General features: G+C 44.5%; 1 protein-coding gene across 7 annotated transcripts in view; it reads right to left on the reverse strand.

The window, feature by feature from the left end:
- Positions 1–18657, reverse strand: part of MTHFD1L (methylenetetrahydrofolate dehydrogenase (NADP+ dependent) 1 like) — a 227669-nt gene that overhangs the window by 11169 nt on the left and 197843 nt on the right. For 3 of the 7 annotated variants that reach the window (XM_036871031.1, XM_036871039.1, XM_036871037.1), the window contains exons 27-28: positions 17610–17730; positions 9114–9480 (exon numbers count right to left, since the gene is read on the reverse strand). In XM_036871031.1, coding sequence (XP_036726926.1) covers positions 17641–17730 — 90 coding nt within the window. In that variant the 3' untranslated portion in view covers positions 9114–9480; positions 17610–17640. Of the gene's footprint in view, positions 1–4431; positions 6760–9113; positions 9481–11826; positions 11856–17609; positions 17731–18657 lie in introns of those variants that run through there. The other 4 variants (XM_036871032.1, XM_036871038.1, XM_036871034.1 and 1 more) reach the window with 4 other exon arrangements.

The raw sequence follows: 18657 nt of genomic DNA on the forward strand, positions 1-18657 counted from the left end.
TCTAGTTGAGGAGAGTGGGGGATACTCTTCTTTGCGGTGCGCACGGGCTTCTCATTGCGGTGGCTTCTCTTGTTGCGGAGCACAGGCTCCAGGTGCTCGGGCTCAGTAGTTGTGGCTCTCAGGCTCTAGAGCACAGGCTCAGTAGTTGTGGTGCACGGGCTTAGTTGCTCCACGGCATGTGGGATCTTCCCGGACCAGGGCTCGAACCCGTGTCCCCTGCATTGGCAGGCAGATTCTTAATCACTGCGCCACCAGGGAAGTCCCAAGACCACAGAATTTTAAACACGATTATCCTAAAAATATCTGGGTGGAAATATTACCAATTTCGCCATTAATTTCTCTGTTTTGATCCCATAACTCAGGTCTAGGACCAGAGTCAGTGCCCGTGATGTCTCTTTGCAGTCTGTGCGGGATTGATAGGTTTGCCCTGCCCTTCCATCCTCAGTGTGGGAGCTTCTGGTCACAGGGTGTAGAGAGAGCTTTGCCTCCTAGGACGACACTTGCCCGCTTTGGTCACACTGAGGGGAAAGCCCTGGTGTGGAGAGGTTGGGGGCCGTGTGAGCTAGGGCACAAGCTCCGTGGTAAAGTTACTGTCTTCTTACACACATTGGAGACAGCCTCTCTGGTGCTTAACTCGATAGACCCTGGCCTTTACTCACTTATCTCCTATGTCTGTTGTTATCCAGGTGGCTGTGAGCCTTCATCTAGACTGTTCCTCATCCGCCCCACAGGGCTGGTCTCCTTCACCCTCAGTCCTCACGGGACAGTTGACGCGGCTCAAGTCTGGGACCTGCCAGCAACCGTCAGGTGTCTGCATGGATGAGGGGCATTTGCTCAAATCTCTGATCCTGCTTCAGAATCTGCTAGGAACTGAATTTTTCATGCTTGATGTCTCCTTTAGGAATGATCAATACCGCCAGCTAATTTGGGGCTTTCATTCTCAGGTTGCTTGCTGACTTCGTTAGGGTTTGAATGCAATTCCTCTATCATTACCTTCCTGTGTTTGCACCGGAACACGCCGTGGTGGTGAACAGGAGCCTTTTGGGGGGGACAGCATCACATCTTTTTACCCTTAAAACCTGTGTGTTCTCACTAGCTGCTTTGAACCCTCTGAATCTTTTTTAAGTGTTTTGAGTCACCACGTCTACAAACCAGCTTCTATAAACGTTAAAAAAATTTTTTAAATTATTTATTTATTTTTGGCCATGCTGCACAGCTTGCAGGATGTTAGTTCCCCAACCAGGGATTGAACCCGCACCCTTGGTGGTGAAAGCACGGAGTCCTAACCACTGGACGGCCAGGGAATTCCCAAACCCTCTGAATTTTTTAAAATAGGGGAGTCCCAAACCCTTTGCCAGGTGACACATTCTTGCTCCCAAATCAGTTGCTACTCTCTGGAGGAGAGCGCTGCTTCTAAGAGCATTTTTACCCCTAGCTCACTCTGCAGAGGAGGGGGCCAGTCCTGGGGTGGAGGGCTGCAGATGGGATGTTATTTCCACACGCTGTGTCCTGAGGTTCCAGGAGGACCTCAAATATCTCATATAGTGTGTACTTTCTTTCTTTCATGTTGGCCGGGGTTCCATCTGTCACTTCTGCCTCGCTGAGCTCAGATTTGTCAGAAACCAGAACCCACCACAGATTCATCTTATTTTCCCTCCTCAGCCCTCACACTCCCCCTTCCTCTCCGCCAAGGCTCAGCCCTCCTCTTCTTCAAGCCAGCTCCCATCTCGCTGGTTGTTGCCCATTGAGTCCCAAATCACTCATCACTCTACAACTATGGCTTCCCACCTCCCCTGGCTTCTCTCCTCCCTAATTATTTAGCACTTAAGTGGATTTTTCTGTTCATCTGTAGTTTGTTGTGGATGTTTCTGTTTCTGTCACTTCTGTTCATACGTTATTTACAGTTAGTTCAATTATCTGTTCTAATGGCTATCGAGGTGGCATGAATAATTTAAAAATAATTTACATTTGGCTTTGGAATGCCTTTCTGTACTCCCATTTGAGCTTGGGGATGTCTGATATTCTGGGAATTCACATTTCAAACTCAGTAATGAAGCCACAGTAGAAAATGGCTTGGAAGGAGTTGGGGTGTTATTCAGCATCTTTTCCCCTGGCCCCTGAAGCATCCTTTGGTTCCCAGCTCCGTGATGAAGTTGGAAAGCATCACTTCTCATACAGTTGGCTAATTCTGGCCCCAGGAGAGCCTTTCCAGTCCCTTCGGGTTGTCTGTCTCAGCTGTTTGTCTGATACACGTTGTCTCTATCAAGGGGGAAGGTAATCGGTAGGCTGGCTTGGAGGAACACTATCAGGGCTCATGTAATTATCTGGGGAAGAAAAATTCCTTAATTGTAAGACTTTGCCAAGCGAACATTCATTCAATATGTCTGCTCAGTGCACACACAAATGTTAACCAGTCTGATTACTTTGAAAAATTGTCTTTGCAATCCTTATTGTAAAATACGTAAGCATCATGATCTATGACTGAACATATTAACTGGCTTTAAGCTAGCAGGGTCCTTTCACATAAACAGAGATGCCCACACAGGCTTGAGTAAACAGATGACATTCACCGTGGTGAGCCCGGGCAAAGGTTTGCGGCCCTGACCACACCACGAGAAATATTTAAGTTTAGCGGATTTGTTACATAAACACTCTAACCTCAGACTCAGTCTGGGCAATTCCATTGCCCTCCTCTGAGCTCTGCCCTGCCAAAACAGAGGAGACAAGGGCTGTTTTCAGAACAAACCTGCCTTGGGTCTCATTCTAATCGTGGGATGAAATATGATTGACAACGTATCTGAAAGGTTGTATTTTTTAAAGCATTTCAGGAGACTTAAATACAAACCTAGGGTGCTAAAGAGAAGGGAAGCCTTGCCACGGAGTGTGAGTTTATGAAAAACTCAAAAGCATGGGTATAAAATCCCTCTGGCAGACGGGTGGAAAGCCATCCCCCAGTGCCTCCAGGATCCTCCCAGTGGCTTCTGGGACCATTTTACCAGCACCCCTCCCCGACCTTGATCATCCTCGTTAATCCACGGAGCCGAGTGTGAGGCCTTGCCTGGGTAGGCACTCAACCCATACTGGATTATTAGACACGAGTCTGGGATGAGAGATCCTGAACTTGACTGGCCTCATATATTTCTTTGTTGTCCACTGAATCTTCCTAGGAGGTCTGTGGTTTCTGAGATGGTTTAAGGATTCAACTTGGGGCGGGGGGTGCTTGGGAGCCTGGAAAAGCCACAGCTGAGGAAGGGAGGAGAGAAATGCCATGAAAAAAACCAAAACTTAATTCCTTGGCTCTGAAGGGGTATCAGGAATTGAGAGGGCTGTAAGGATGATGCATAACATGCAGGTAGGGCCGCCACGGGCCAGGAGACAGATGGCTAGAAATGTGTACTCAGGCTTTCAACAAGTCCTTGCATAGCACCTTCTAGGTGTGAAGCATCGTGCTAAGCACAGTGGTGATACAAAAGCGGAGTCTGCGTTAATTTTTAAATTTAGGATGCAGGAGAATAATTTAGTGAATTGTTAAAATACTGATTCCCAGGATCATTTCTAGAGAGTTGAATATATTAGGTCTAAGTGGAGGTGGGAAGCTACATTTTTAACAAGTATTGCAGGTAATTCTAATGCAGATGGTCCTGAGACCAGTTAAAAAAAAAAAAAATCATGACTCTAAAACCTATAAGTAAAACTAGCCCAAATGCTTGGGAGTCTGCTATTAACTGCCCAGAGAGGATTTCGATGTTCAGCTAGCTCATATGGATTTAGCTTGCCTTGAATACACTGGCCATGGCCAGTCACGGTGTTGCTCCATGAAAAGTGTTCATCGTTGTCTTGGACTCAGGAAAGCAATGCTAGGTTAGGTGGCTACACTTTGGACCTGAGAAGGATGCTTACCCCAGAGCCTGAGCAGCACAAAGGAAGAGCATTAGATTAACTAGGAAGACAACCCACATTGATAAGGCTGAGATCACAGGAGGATGGCACAGCAGAGCATTTCATTCTTTTTTTATCTCATGTTGATGGCTCAACTACATGGTCCTACTCCATTTTTATTAAGTATTTTCGCCATCTTTCTTGGTTCATGACATTCATCTTTTGTCCTAGAATCAACCATCTTACTGAGATCTGAAGGAAGGCCCAGAGTCATCATTAAGAATGATTCTTTGGGGCTTCCCTGGTGGTGCCGTGGTTGAGAATCTGCCTGCCAATGCAGGGGACGTGGGTTCAAGCCCTGGTCCGGGAGGATCCCACATGCCGCGGAGCAACTAAGCCCGTGCGCCACAACTACTGGGCCCGCGTGCCACAACTACCGAAGCCCGTGTGCCTAGAGCCCGTGCTCTGAAACAGGAGAAGCCAGCGCAGTGAGAAGCCCGCGCACCGCAACGAAGAGTAGCCCCTGCTCGCCGCAACTAGAGAAAGCCTGCGCGCAGCAATGAAGAACCAATGCAGCCAAAGAAAGAAAGAAAGAAAGAAAAGAACGGTTCTTTGGACAATCCCCTGAATCTATGGTTGTTTTAATGCAAGTTCAGAACATGGTGCAACTGTGGGTAACATCCCACGGACAGCTGCCAGGTAGGGGGGACTCTGGCCTTTCAGGAAGGGACATAGCTATTTAGTGTCTCATCTCCAGTGACCAACGGTGTCTGCCCAGATCTGCGGACACTGGCTTGCTCTCAGGAAATTTATGGGGTCTAGCAGAAATCTTGCCTATCTCCTGATGGCTAAGGGCTTGAAACCAAATCAGATCTTCGAATTGACCAATAGCTCAATCTAAAACTGAGTAAGAGTTGTTCTCAAAGTGTGACATGGGGGCCTGTGGGCAATCTGTCAGGGACATGATGTAAGCCATGAAATCTGCCCCATGATTTCTGAAACTTTTGGTATTTATGTATCTCGATAGTTTTTCACGACATGAACTAAAATCCTTTGCTTAACGAAATCCTCCATTGGTGTACATTCCCGACACCAACTGGATGTCTTACAACTCCATTCAATTCAGTTCTGACGCTCACTACCCAGAGTTAGTGCAGACCCCACAGGTTAGAGAGCAGGGTCCCCAACCAACAGGACTGCCCCCCACTTCCAACACCAGTCACTGGTGTCAGCAAGTGGGCTGACACGTGCTCAGTCAGTGGACGGATGAATTCGCTCAGAAAATACTTACTGATCAACTACTACCTTCCATTCCACTACTCTGTGGGTTTGGGATACAGTGGGGAATGCCCCAACACGTTCCCTTCAGTCATGGACCTTGTACGTCGACTTCTTTTTCTTTTTAAGACATTCTGCTTCACACATGGTAGCTGCCCAATAGGGGTTTGCAGAACAAATGAACAAGTCAATGAATTAAACAATGTTACTCAACAATGGTAAGATCCCTTATCAGGAAAACCATACAGTAAAACTTGTAATTTTGTGGGAATGGCATTTGTGGTTACCCTGAGCCAGTGGTCCCCAGAACTAGGACGCAAGCTGAGGTTCTGTGTGAGCCTTGGGGAGACCAGGTCAGGTAGAACCTTAGTTGCCAGGGGCAGCGTCTAAAGCCATGTGGGAAAGTTTGACCCCAAAGCAGGGCAGAGGTGGGAGCTCAGGAGCTGGCCCAGGGATTGGGGTTGCTAAGCAAGCTCTACATTGACACAGCACTCTACAGTTTCCAGAGCTTCTTCTATCTCATCTGAGTTAGGCTTGAGAGGGCTCCAGTGACAGGTGCTACCTGGGCTACTCCCGGAACAAGGATCTCAGATACAGGAGCCCTGGAGCAGGGACCCTTAGGGACGGCTTGGAGCACAGATGCAGATGTATTAACATCCCAGAGCATCACAACAGGCTGCAGGATTTAGGAGGTTAGAATTTCATCCAGTCCCTGGGGGTCATCACCATTTTGGTGCCATAGATCCCTTAAACAGTCAGATGAAGGCTGTGTAGCCCTTCTCAGAATATCTTTAAATACCACGTATGATTATAACACAGAACAACAGTGAAATGCAGTTATTAAAATGTTGAAAAAGTTATCAAATTTGATTACAGCAATATATGTGGCTCTTGACACATGAAATAACAGGATAGTGGCACATCTGCCTTGTTAGATGATGTGCTACTGTGATGGGCATAATTGCTACTGTGACTCTCTGCAGAAACTGTAATATTAGAATGTCAGTGATTTCTACTGCGACAGACACAGGTACTGTGAATATTGCTGTGATTTGCTGCTGACATTCATAATGGAAGGAAATGTGACATTACAGTTAGAAGTTAGTGAATACAAAGATGTACTTTTTTCCCCCATCCAAGTTCATGGACTCTTGGATTTCAGCACTATCCCTTGTTTAAAGTGTAGCTATAAGAGCTTTTTTGGGGTCCCTCGATCCATGGCTGCATTAAAGTCTAAGGAACCAGTGAGGCTCTGATTAGTAACCAACTGTTCTGCCACAATGCTCAACTTTTTCGGTGGATATGGATTACAGGTTTGTAACAAATGCTATAAAAGTGCACTTATTACTTAATTTTTACTCCCTTGTACATATACATTTATACAAAAGCAATGGACAAATATGTGTATGTGGACTTTTCTGGAATAAATAAAGTAAGCTTCCTACACCATCTTATCTATCGGCAGGTGTAAATTATGTTAAAAAACAGCCCCTGGGTAATGTTAGACAGGAGGATTCTCTTAGAATATCTGTTGTGAAGAAGAACACTGATGTATTGTTTTAATGGAGTCAGCACATTCCAGTTAAAACAAAGAGAATAACCCTAGAAATAGAGAAATAAAAAGAATATTAAGGAATGGATTGGCTAAGGGCCTTGCCGCTACTTTCCTGAGTCCCCATTCATCTCTCCCTTGCTTTTTTGTTAATCACTATGGTGTGTTCCTCTGTCGGCTTTCAGAATATCCTTCTGGTCTGGGTCTTAACCCTTGCAGGTGTTACTTCAGGACCCTGAGCAGAGAGGGAGCAAGACCATACGTCTCGGGCTTCCCTGGTGGAGCAGTGGGTGAGAATCCGCCTGCCAATGCAGGGGACACGGGTTCGAGCCCTGGTCTGGGAAGATCCCACATGCCGCGGAGCAACTGGGCCCGTGAGCCACAACTACTGAGCCTGCGCGTCTGGAGCCTGTGCTCCGCAACAAGAGAGGCCGCGATAGTGAGAAGCCCGCGCACCGTGATGAAGAGTGGCCCCCGCTTGCCGCAACTAGAGAAAGCCCTCGCACAGAAACGATGACCCAACACAGCCAAAAATAAATAAATAAATTTATTAAAAAAAAAAAAAAAAAAAAAGACCATACGTCTCTGCGTGCCATGGTGGTCGTTGTGGCCCTCACCATTTCTGGTCTGTTAGTAGTTTCTTACATTTCAGTTATAGAGGCAGAGAGAAATCAGGATCTACCCTTCTCGGGAAGATTTCTGTCTAAAACCCGCCATGCCAAAGGTTATGTGATTTTTTTTTTTTTCATGCCTTGGCCTCAGAAGAGATGGTAGGTAACTAGCTCTCTTCTAAAATAACGTCTTCTCCTGCCCGTGAATGCCTCGGTCGTCATGAGTTCATAAGCCCGTTATTTAACCTGCCAAAGACTTTTCTTCTCAGTGGAGGCTGCTTATCCCTCAGCAGGAGTGTATCCTGGTAGGGTTAGCGCATGAAAGAAAACAATCCATCGGAACATGAGTTCTGACACCTAGCAGTTAAGACGAGCCCACATGATGGGAAAACTGTGGAGTTCCCAGCAACACCTGGATTATACGTCCTTCGGTGTGAGTGTTGAGAAGCTCTCCCACATCTGTATTCAGGATGCTCTTTTTTTTCTCTCCTTTTTTTGATGAATTGGTGAGTTGCCTGGTGAAAGCAGGTAAGGAAAGAAATCTCTGGCCTACAGCCCTTGGAATATAGGTTTGTAAGATTTTTTGTTTTTTTTCCTAAAACATTTTCAAAAATAGAAAATGAAACTTTAAATGGCAGAGGAAAATAACAAGCAGAAGAGAACTGCTTAAAAGTCACTTCGGGGACTTCCCTGGCAGTCCAGTGGTTAAGACTCCGTGTTTCCAATGCAGGGGGCGTAGGTTTGATCTCTGGTGGGGGAACTAAGATTCCACATGCTGCTTGGCCAAAAAATAAAATGAAAAGAATAAAAAAAAAAATTTAAATAAATATCATTTCGTGAGAAAGGCTGCTCACTGGTCACATTATATAGAGAACGAATTGACTGTGAACCCTCATAATCCTGAAATAGATTCATACATCGGAGATGCTAGTTCACTGTGTATTTGGAGAGGCATACACGCAAATAAAAGGCAGGGACAGAGGGGCGGGTGGGGTGGATGACAATGGGACCGTGACACTTCAGAAACATGAAGCAAAATTATTCTCAGGACAGACAGTCTTTGCGTGGGGAGGCTTTTTACTTATTAAACAGTGTTTTGGAACAAATTAAACTGCGCATAAAGATACATTATGGGCAGAGCAGCTAACAAGCAGGGTCACTGAGGGTGCAGTACAAGAACATGCAGGATCTGATGGCAAGGACTTTTGCAGGATGTGCCTGGGGGACATTTAAGATATTTATGGTGACTATTTTACTTATACTGCTTAGAGGACAATCACTGCTTGTTTGTTCCTGAATCCTTGGTTTTTTCTTAACTTTTATGTAATTTTATATTATTGTAGGGAAAAAATGGAAACAAGAGAGGGTCAGGAACAATTTAAGGGCTGGAAAAATGAAAAAACATTTGCCAAACACCCGACCTTTAAGAGTCACTTCTCTTGCCCTATGGGCCTGCGAGAGCTTAATGGCCATTGAGATTCATTCATCGGTGGAAGAAACTAGCATAATCCCATCAGTTTCTAGGTAAGTGATGTAAACTTCACTGGCACTGAAAAGTAGTTCTGGATATAAAATGTATCTTGTTCCAAAGGATATTACCACTTTCCAGCAGTCAGAAGATTTCACAACTGACCTGATATTTCTCTGTCTGTTATTTTTTCCTTGTTATGTTTATAAAGCTCTCATTGCATTCACAATTTTCCAGGAAATCAGTGTCAGGTAACAACCCCACCATGAAAAGCTACCTCTAGAGAGCAGTCAGTGAGTCTTATCTGGCACTGAAAGCTTGCTGGTTGGTTTTCTACATACATGTTTATTTTCAGTTCAAAGACAAAATAGAAAACTCCATCGTGGAAAATGTTACCTTTTAGTTCACACTCTTTTAATCCCCCAGTCCCCATAAAATAAACATTCTAAAGTGTAAGCAGTGGGAAATAATGTAAACTCTGCAGAAACAGAAAATAAATTAGTTTCTTTCAGACTTGGTGGAGGTCCTTTTCCTGAACACTACACTCTGTTACAAACAGAATTCATCTTGAACGAAGAATAAATCTTTGGCCTATTTCACCATTTCCCCAGCATTGCGTAAGAGCATATTTCAAATTCACTTTCTTCTCCAACTGCAGCAAAAAGGCAAGGAGTAGTTTGTGTTTGTGGAGCCTGAAAAACAGGAAAAAAAAATATTTCGGTGGTTTAAGAACAGCTTTTTTCCTCTGGTGTCAAACTGTTCATATATTATAGCTCTGAAGTTGGAGACCACAAGAAAATATAAGAGCAGACAAGTGAGTCTATTCACAAGGCAAGGCTGGGATCATTGCTTGGAATCTTTTTACTTATGAGCAGTGGAGAAGCCGATTGTGCACCACTCAGGACCGAGCCAGCATGGACACGGCAGGCAGCAGTTCTGATTTCCTAAAAGATTTTGCTTGGGGACCGTGGCTGAAATTCCATGACTTCTAAATTTGGAATCTACACGTTTCCAGGATCCTGTCAAGTGAGAACATCCAGGATTTTAGATTAGCAATCCTGTTGCCTTGGATTTCAGTTTCTCTTTTATAGCAGGCACAGAGAGCAAGGTCTGAAAAATGCATTTAGGACAAGAATGGAAGTGAGTGAATCTGGAATTTCTTATTATTGTTAAAGCTTCGTTGTTTTCCCGCAAAGGATACTAGCACTCTCTGTCACTGTGAATTCTCCAATCTTTTAGAAAAAGAAGTGATCAAACTACATTTTAAAAAGAAAAAAGCAAACAAAACACCTAAGTACCAAAAAAAATAAAAATAAAAAGTGTTCATCAGGAGAAATGTAAAATACAAGCACTTGGCCTTTGATCTGAATTTATACAAGGAGGAATTTATCCACTCGGCCAAGAGTTCAAACTCGGCTGGAATACAGCGAGCCAGCCTCCCACGGATGAGGGCAGGGTCTGGAGCCAGAAGGGATGCTTTATTAGCTTCAGAACAGAAGACGGTGATGAAGGCAGGGGACTAGGAGTTTCAAATACTCCCCGATGTCTGGTTCAAACCAGGGAAGTAAACAGAAAACAGAAGCATCGCAAGCATAGTAAACATTAACAAAAAGAAAATATTTTTGATGTTAGGAAGGGAGGTTTGCCTGGTGCAGACCTTGTCCCTCCTCTCAGTGACGTGCCAGCCTCCCGTCGGTGGCTCTGGTGACTCTAGATACGAGGCACAGTGACTACTGGGGAGGGAAGGTGGGTGGCGGGAGAGACGAGGGTGGGCTCGGTGGAAGACCCGTGGATTGACCACGTGACCTCGGTATCAACAGTTTTATAGTTAAAGAGGCTTAGAGTCTGTGGTTCCATATTTTCAGAAAACTCAAAGGGTTGGCAAAGGTATAGAAAGTCTGAATATAAATTTAAAAAAAAAATCAGAAACACAATAGCGAAGGTGCAAATGAGTCAGTTGTTTATTGTGTATTCAGTGGGGCAAAAAATTTTTAAATTTGATTTAGTGTTCTCAGTGCTTTGTGACCACCTAGAGGGGTGGGATAGGGAGGGTGTGAGGGAGATGCAAGAGGGAGGAGATATGGGGATATATGTTTATGTATAACTGATTCACTTTGTTATAAAGCAGAAACTAACACACCATTGTAAAGCAATTATACTCCAATAAAGATGTTAAAAAAAATTTGATTTAGTGTTAAATCTTTTGGAAGACAGAATATGTAAGACATCCAATCATGGTATGTGAATAATAAGAAATTACAAAGTGCCCAGGCAACGTGAATGACCAGAGGCAGAGACTGGAGTGACGTGGCCACAAGTCAAGGGCTGCTGGCAGCCGCTAGAATCTGGAGAAGGCAAGGAAAGGATTCTCCCCTGGAGCTTCTGGAGGGAGTGTGGCCTGTTGGCACCTTGATTTCAGCCTGCTAATACTGATTTCAGACTTCTAGCCTCTAAAACTGTGAAAGAATCAATTTCTGGTATTTTAAACCACCAAGTGATTTGTTATAGCAGCCATGGGGATAAAACACACACACATTCCCCCCCCCCCATAAGGGGAGTTCTCTCCTATTTATTAAACTAAGACAATTTCATTGTATTTACCCTTATGTTAATTATTGGTAATGACACTTGGTTCTTGGCTTCTCTTTGCTGACAACCATCTTGTTTTGGTTCCCACTGTTGAATAACAGAGGTTAAAGTTAAATACGCTACCAAAGTGACTTTATTATAAATTTATTTATTTTATTTATTTATTTTTGGCTGCGTTGGGTCTTCATTGCTGCGCGTGGGCTTTCTCTAGTTGCGGTGAGCAGGTGCTACTCTCTTCGTTGCAGTGCGCGGGCTTTTCATTGCGGTGGCTTCTCTTGTTGCAGATCATGGGCTCTAGGCGTGTGGGCTTCAGTAGTTGTGGCATGTGGGCTCAGTAGTTGTGGCATGTGGGCTCAGTAGTTGTGGCTCGCGGGCTTCGTTACTCCGCAGCATGTGGGATCGTCCCGGACCAGGGCTCGAACCCATGTCCCCTGCATTGGCAGGTGGATTCTTAACCACTGTGCCACCAGGGAAGCCCCTGAAAGTGAATTTAAAGTAAAAACGAAGTCAACCTCAGTAGTATTTGTAAAGTTGATGGCGACATATTTTGACAATTTTTTTAAAACCTGAAAAGTGAATAATTTGGAATCATTTATATCATGAATTTTTTTTTTGAGATTTGCTTTTGAATTGAGGAGAAGTAAGTCTATTTATTTCTCTTATTAGTGAAACTGCATGATAGTCACTGGATGCTTATTAACCCGCTTGAATGTCTGATAAAAAATGGCTTCTGCAAAATGGAGAAAATTTCAAGTTCATAGCATTGGGTTAAAACTTTCACCCTACCTTACAAGTTCTAATTTTTTCAAACCAACTGGTAGATTATAACTAATGACATAACAGAAGCTTTTCTCCAAGCTTTCCAAGCTTTTCCAACAGCTCATCCAAGCTTTCCTCATTGACCTATAATTTTTCTTTTTTTTTAATTTGTTCTTTTTTTTGTTGTTGTTGTTGTTTTTGTTTTTTGATTCTTTAGAATTGTCTATATAGACAACCATATCATCTGCAAACAAAGACAGCTATATTTTTTCCTTCCCAATCTGTATGTGTTTAACTTCCTTTTCTTTTTTTTTTTTTTAAATTATAAATTTATTTATTTATTTATTTATTGGGTGTGTTGGGTCTTCGTTTCTGTGCGAGGGCTTTCTCCAGTTGCGGCGAGCGGGGGCCACTCTTCATCGCGGTGCGCGGGCCTCTCACTGTCGCGGCCTCTCCTGTTGCGGAGCTCAGGCTCCAGATGCGCAGGCTCAGTAATTGTGGCTCACGGGCCTAGTTGCTCTGCGGCATGTGGGATCTTCCCAGACCAGGGCTCGAACCCGTGTCCCCTGCATTGGCAGGCAGATTCTCAACCACTGCGCCACCAGGGAAGCCCTATAATTTCTTATATATTAACCATGTATAAATTTAGAGTTATTAGAAAAATCATATTTTTCCAGCGTTTGATGAAATATTATTTTTCTCGGTTTATTAAAAAAAAAAAGTATAAGATGATTAGATCCACTGCCTCCTGGGAAGTTTCTTTTAAAAGGGAATTAATTAAGAATTTCACAACCGTTAAGCCTCAAAACATTCCATTTTAGTTAGATAAGGGAGATTTAATTATCACCATCTTTTAGAGATGTTAAAGATTCCATTTTAGATTTAATTATCACAATCATTTATTTAAGTAGCTTGGGCTTCCAGCCTATTTTGGCTCCTGCCTGGGAGTGGGAAAAGGGGGCCTCCCTCTGTCCCAAGGATAGCTTTGGGTGAGGAACTGAGGACTTTTTCTTGAAGCACAACGGTGATGAACAATTTTTGAGCTGCTTCTTGAAAAGACAGAGTTTCAAAATTAAAATCAGAGAGCCCTGGAGCTCCCCCAGGAAACCCTGAAACTCTGTGGTTTACAACCTGGGGATAAGAGGCTCTGTCCACAAGCAGCGTCTGAAGATTAATTTATAATTATTAAATATCACTGAAAATTTCGACTCGAAAGAACGTTTAGGGAAGAAATGAGCTGGTATTATACTCCTTTTTGCGTGTGCAATTCAAGATAAACAATTATAGCAGGGCCAGAGTCAATTTGATTCCGTACTAACCATAACTTTGCACATCAGAATAAAGTAAGGGAGTGTTTGAATCCTTCAGGAAATCTGCCAGGCTTTCTTGAGTTCATTTGAATCCTGCCAAGGCCCAGAAATATGATAAAGCTTCAAAATGAGAAACCCAGAGGGAGGGGGGGAAATCAAACCTCCAAATCCAATCATCTTCAAACAAAAGACTGACCAGTCATGTCACAGGATCAGTTTCACTGGGACAAACAACTCATTTTAATTAGTTCTATTTGGTAACATCCAGAAGAATGAATCATGCCCTTAGTCTAACAACAGTGAAAGCACGACAGGGAAGCTTTGGGAAGGAGAAGCAAGAGCTCAAATTCTGGTGATTTCCTGGCACCTCCGGCTCATATTGTCTCACACCGTTTTCTAGAGGGTGAGATAAGCAGGGAAGGTGAGGAAGCGGAAGGAAAGACAGCAGTCCTCAACCGAGGGGCTTCTTCCACGTGGGACACGTCACGTCTGCAACACGTTCTGCGAGGAGTAAGGAGAGTGATGCCCTGCAGCTGAGTCCAGAGGAAGAGCTGGAGTCTGACCACGATGTGAGCAAAGCAGCCCACCGGACATTTCCTCTCCTGAGGCTCAAATCTGTCCGAGTATCATCCAAGCTTTAACATTTGTATTTTATGCGTTTTTAATAGCCACAGACCTGTGACTGCTAGTAGGAGAGGTCCCTGCCTGCCGTGTGCGAGAGCGGACAGGAAGCAGGAAGAACGTCTGCGGGATCGTTATTCTGAAGGACACCCGAGAGGGAACGTGTGCTTTGCACAGCGGTCTTCTCTTACAGCACCGGATGGTTTGCGATTATTCAAGCAGGGTCAAGGGATGGGTTTTGAAACACTGCCTACCAAGCCTAGAAGAAGGTTTGGCAATTCACACAGAAGAAAGAACCTTGGATAACTGAGTGGGAAAATGACATTCAATGAGAGACTTAAGTAAGAGATAGCTCTAGTATAGTTTGACTGAAAAGAATTTTGACAAAGTCATAGCTTTTAATACTCAATTATCTTTTTTTTTAAAATAAATTTATTTATTTATTTTTGGCTGTGTTGGGTCTTCGTTTCTGTGCGAGGGCTTTCTCCAGCTGCGGATCGCGGTGCGCGGGCCTCTCACTGTCGCGGCCTCTCTTGTTGCGGAGCACGGGCTCCAGACGCGCAGGCTCAGCAGTTGTGGCTCACGGGCCTAGTTGCTCCGCGGCACGTGGGATCCTCCCAGACCAGGGCTCGAACCCGTGTCCCCTGCATTGGCAGGCGGATTCTCAACCACTGCGCCACCAGGGAAGCCCTCAATTATCTTTTGCTATGAAAACATCACCTGGTTGTCCCCAAATTATGGGTCTGTTCAAAGAGCTGGTTATCATCTTCCAGAATGGGCCAAAGTTCATTTACCCCGTGAAAATCTTTTGGTTTGGGGCAGAAAGGATGGGGTGAGACCGAGAGTAAGCAGATCTGGGTTGAGTCTTGGCTTTTGTACTTATCAGCTGTGCAACTTAGGCAAGTTGTTGATGTCTCTGGGCCAGAGTTTCCGCAGTTCTGAAATTTGAGGCCAGCATGACATGTGACCGGGGATGGCAAAGCATTTCCTGCTACAGCTATGGAACGAGAGGCAGGGCTGAGTAGTGGAAAGGCAGTATTACTCCTCTGCTATCTGGTGGATCAGGGCCATCCCTCAGCTACCCCCTCTTGTGACCACAGGGGACAGGATGACACCTGCCTGCGAGGGGTGCAGTGACTGCCCATGAGACGTGCTTAGCACTGGGCCTGGCCCATTGGAGGGAATCCCCAAAGGCAAGTGTCTTGACCCCCAACCCCTGCTCAGTCTTTGTTTTTTGTTTTTGTTTTTAATTCTCTCTTTTTTTTTGGCCACACCCCGCAACATGCGGGACCTCAATTCCCCGACCAGGGATCCGACCTGCGCCCCTTGCAGTGGAAGTGTGCAGTCTCAGCCACTGGACCGCCAGGGAAGTCCCCCTGCGCAGTCTTTGAACAAAGTCCAGAGGGATAGTTGTCAGTGAACTTGAACACAAGGTTTTAGAGGTAGGTACTGGTAAAGCTAAGGACACGCCACCTGGCATTACCTGAGTCCCAACTGCAAGAATTAAGGCATAAATGCATTTATATGACCTATTTGGAGAGCAAATAAAAATGGACCAAAAGGCTGGAAAAATACTCATCTATCTGAGAGAGATGAAAGAATTACACACACTTGTTCTGGAGAAAAATGACAAGTGGCAGAAATGTAGCATAATGGGTTGACATGACAAGGGAAATTAGTCTGGACAGGGGTCAACTCAAAGTTTAAGAGGAATGATATTGTGATTTTCCCAAGGCCTGGCTGGGAAACCCAAGACATTCACACACACATACACATGCACAGTCATATCAAAAGACCAAAATAACTCTGTTATCAAAGCTCAAGTTTATGGGCTTCTCTGTTAAATTAGTCTCCGTTAGTTCATTTTCTGGAGTTTTCTTTTTCAGAAATGACAAAGATTTGAAACGTGATTGTGGTTAAAACTAAATACAGCTCCCACTCCTCAGCAAAAAACACATACAAACAACACCAAACACCACACACACAACCCAAACTGAACAATCCCACAACTTGTATTAATGTGTCTCTTACCTTTCTCATCATAGCCTAAGTCTTCAGTGTTTTAGTAACAAAGACTTGCAAAAAAAATCTCCCCATGTTCACTACTGATAGTCAAACAAACAAATGTGAGAGTCCTGTGTGCTTGGCTTAGGGCATAACTCAGAGACAATTGGAAAGAAGGGTCTTTAGGTCAAGCAAGCTCATCTGGAAGGCCCAGAATATACTGGGAAGAGGGATGGGCGCTGGGCTAAGGAACAGGAGCAGGAGGGAGTAGGAAGAAGGAATGGGGGTGTTTGGGGAAGGAATGCGTCTTGAGAATATGGTGAGGGCTTGTCTGATATATGGGATGGGGAAAAGCAGCTCCAAGTCTCTGAGACTTCTGATTGGGAGTTTCCCAGGGAGGAGGATTTGCGGGGGGTGGGGGGGTCCTTCTTCTTCGTGATGGGAAGCTAGGACAGAAGCCAGCAGGTGTGCCTGCGGCTGCAGGACCGAAGCACAGACATGAATGAGACCAAAGGCCCCCTGCTGTGGGCCGCCTAAGCCAGCGCCAAGGCAAGCCCAACCCTCTTACACTGCGCAGACGCTGAATCATCAAGGGCTCTAATTTCTGCTGCCCTGTCCTTCCTGTGACTCACAGGGCCCTTGGAGTTAGACGATCTGTCCCATCTCTATGAATCTTTCTGGTGGTATGAGAGCCCAATCCCCCTGTTGTGCGACAGTGCTATGGGTTAGATTGTGTCCCCAAAAGGTATGTTGAAGTCCTGACCCCTAGTACCTCTGAGAGTGACCTTAACTGGAAATAGGGTCTTTGCAGATATAATCAAGTTAAGAAGAGGTCAATAAGGTGGGCCGCAATTCAATGAGACTGGTGTCCTTTAAGGAAGACAGAGACGCACAGGGAGACAGAGGAATGTCAAGGATCAATGGGCACCACCAGGAGTTAGGAAGAGGCCAGGAAGGATTCTGCCAGAATCTCAGAGAGTGCATAGCCCGGATGACACCTTGACTTTGGACTTTTGGCCTCCAGAACTGTGGGAGAACAAATGTCTGTTGTTTAAGCTGCTCAGCTGTGACACTGTTATGGCAGCCCCAGGAAACGAGCATGCTGGGAGTCCTCTATCACATGATTCTAACTCTGTACCAAGAGATATGTGGGACGAAGGTATAGCTGGTATAGTTAATGACAGCAGATGTTAGTTTTAATTCTCGAAAAAGAATAATGAATTTACAGGGCTCCTTTGTTATAGCAAGAGATGCCTTAAAACGAATCTATATTCAGAGACGGTGTGACTGACTTTCACTGGAATCGGGTCCAGGTGCACCAAGGACCTGACCATCTCACTGCCTATCCACACCCAGGAGTGACCCAGGGCATGGCTGTAACCTGGTAGGAATTCACAGTAACCAACCACAGTAACAGGAAATTACTTATCAGACCATTTCTGTAATAAATATCAGAAAAACCAAACAAAATAAAACTAAAAGAGATTTGAACTAGGGAAAAAAGAAAGAAAGAAAAAGTAAAAAGCGCAATAGCCTACCTGAATTGAGTCCTGTGAAAATCTTGTTCACTTAGAACAAGCCTTTAACTTGCTCCGTTTCCGTATCAAGATCTATGTCGTAGAAGCAGGGCCGAGTTGGCAGTCCTGGCATGGTGCTCATCTAGGGGAGAGAACCAAAGATTATATATTAGCCAGTGCTGCAGAGCGACCACTCAGGACACTGCACACCTAACGACATAAATTAACTATATAATTCAATTCAGCCTCATGTAACTTTGGGTTATATATACATGTATCTTTTTAAATTCACCATCTGCTATTTCCATCTTTGTTTAAGGAAATGAAATCCCTCCATGGTCCCACAGCATATCATAGCTCCAAAACAGTGATTTTCAAACTCTTTTTCTAAGTCAAATCTTAATGCTGAAGCCCAACAAAGATAAGCCCCTCTGGCTGAAGGGGACAGTGGGTGTGGAAGGAATGAATTAATGAATAACCCCCAAGACACATTTCGGTAAAATCTTCAACTCTTGGAGCACAGTTTGAAAACTCCTGTTCTCCAGATAGCTGGCCTACTTTACTAGCAGTAACTGTTGTTTATTGAGAACTTACTATGTGCTAGACACTGTGTAAGTGCTTTTTTTTTTCATCGTCCCCCAAACTCAATGAAGTAGGTACTTTTATCGTTTCCATGTTACAAGGAAGGAAATGGAGGTTTAGAGGCGTTAAGTCATTTGCCCAAGGCCACACAGGTAATAAACAGCAAAATGGGAAATTGGACTCCATGTTTGTAATCTCAAATTACTCATATAACCACCACCACCACTGCTGCCTCCACCACTGTTGGGGCACTCTATCCTCAGAATTTTACATAGATAATAACTTAAGTTCCCCATCATCCTTAGAGGTAGGCACTAATTTTAGCCTCACTTTACTGATGAGGAGAGAGGACATTTAGGCACAAAGGCATGGGCTCAAGGATACACAGCTAGTCAGTGGTGGAGACAGAATTAAAACCAGGCCTGTGCTTCTCACTGCTTTGCTGCACTGTGTCTAGATCGGTTCTGCAAAAAGCGCTCTTTGTCCA

This window comes from Balaenoptera musculus, chromosome 12 (genome assembly GCF_009873245.2).
Source record: "Balaenoptera musculus isolate JJ_BM4_2016_0621 chromosome 12, mBalMus1.pri.v3, whole genome shotgun sequence".
Classification (NCBI taxonomy): Eukaryota; Metazoa; Chordata; class Mammalia; order Artiodactyla; family Balaenopteridae; genus Balaenoptera; species Balaenoptera musculus.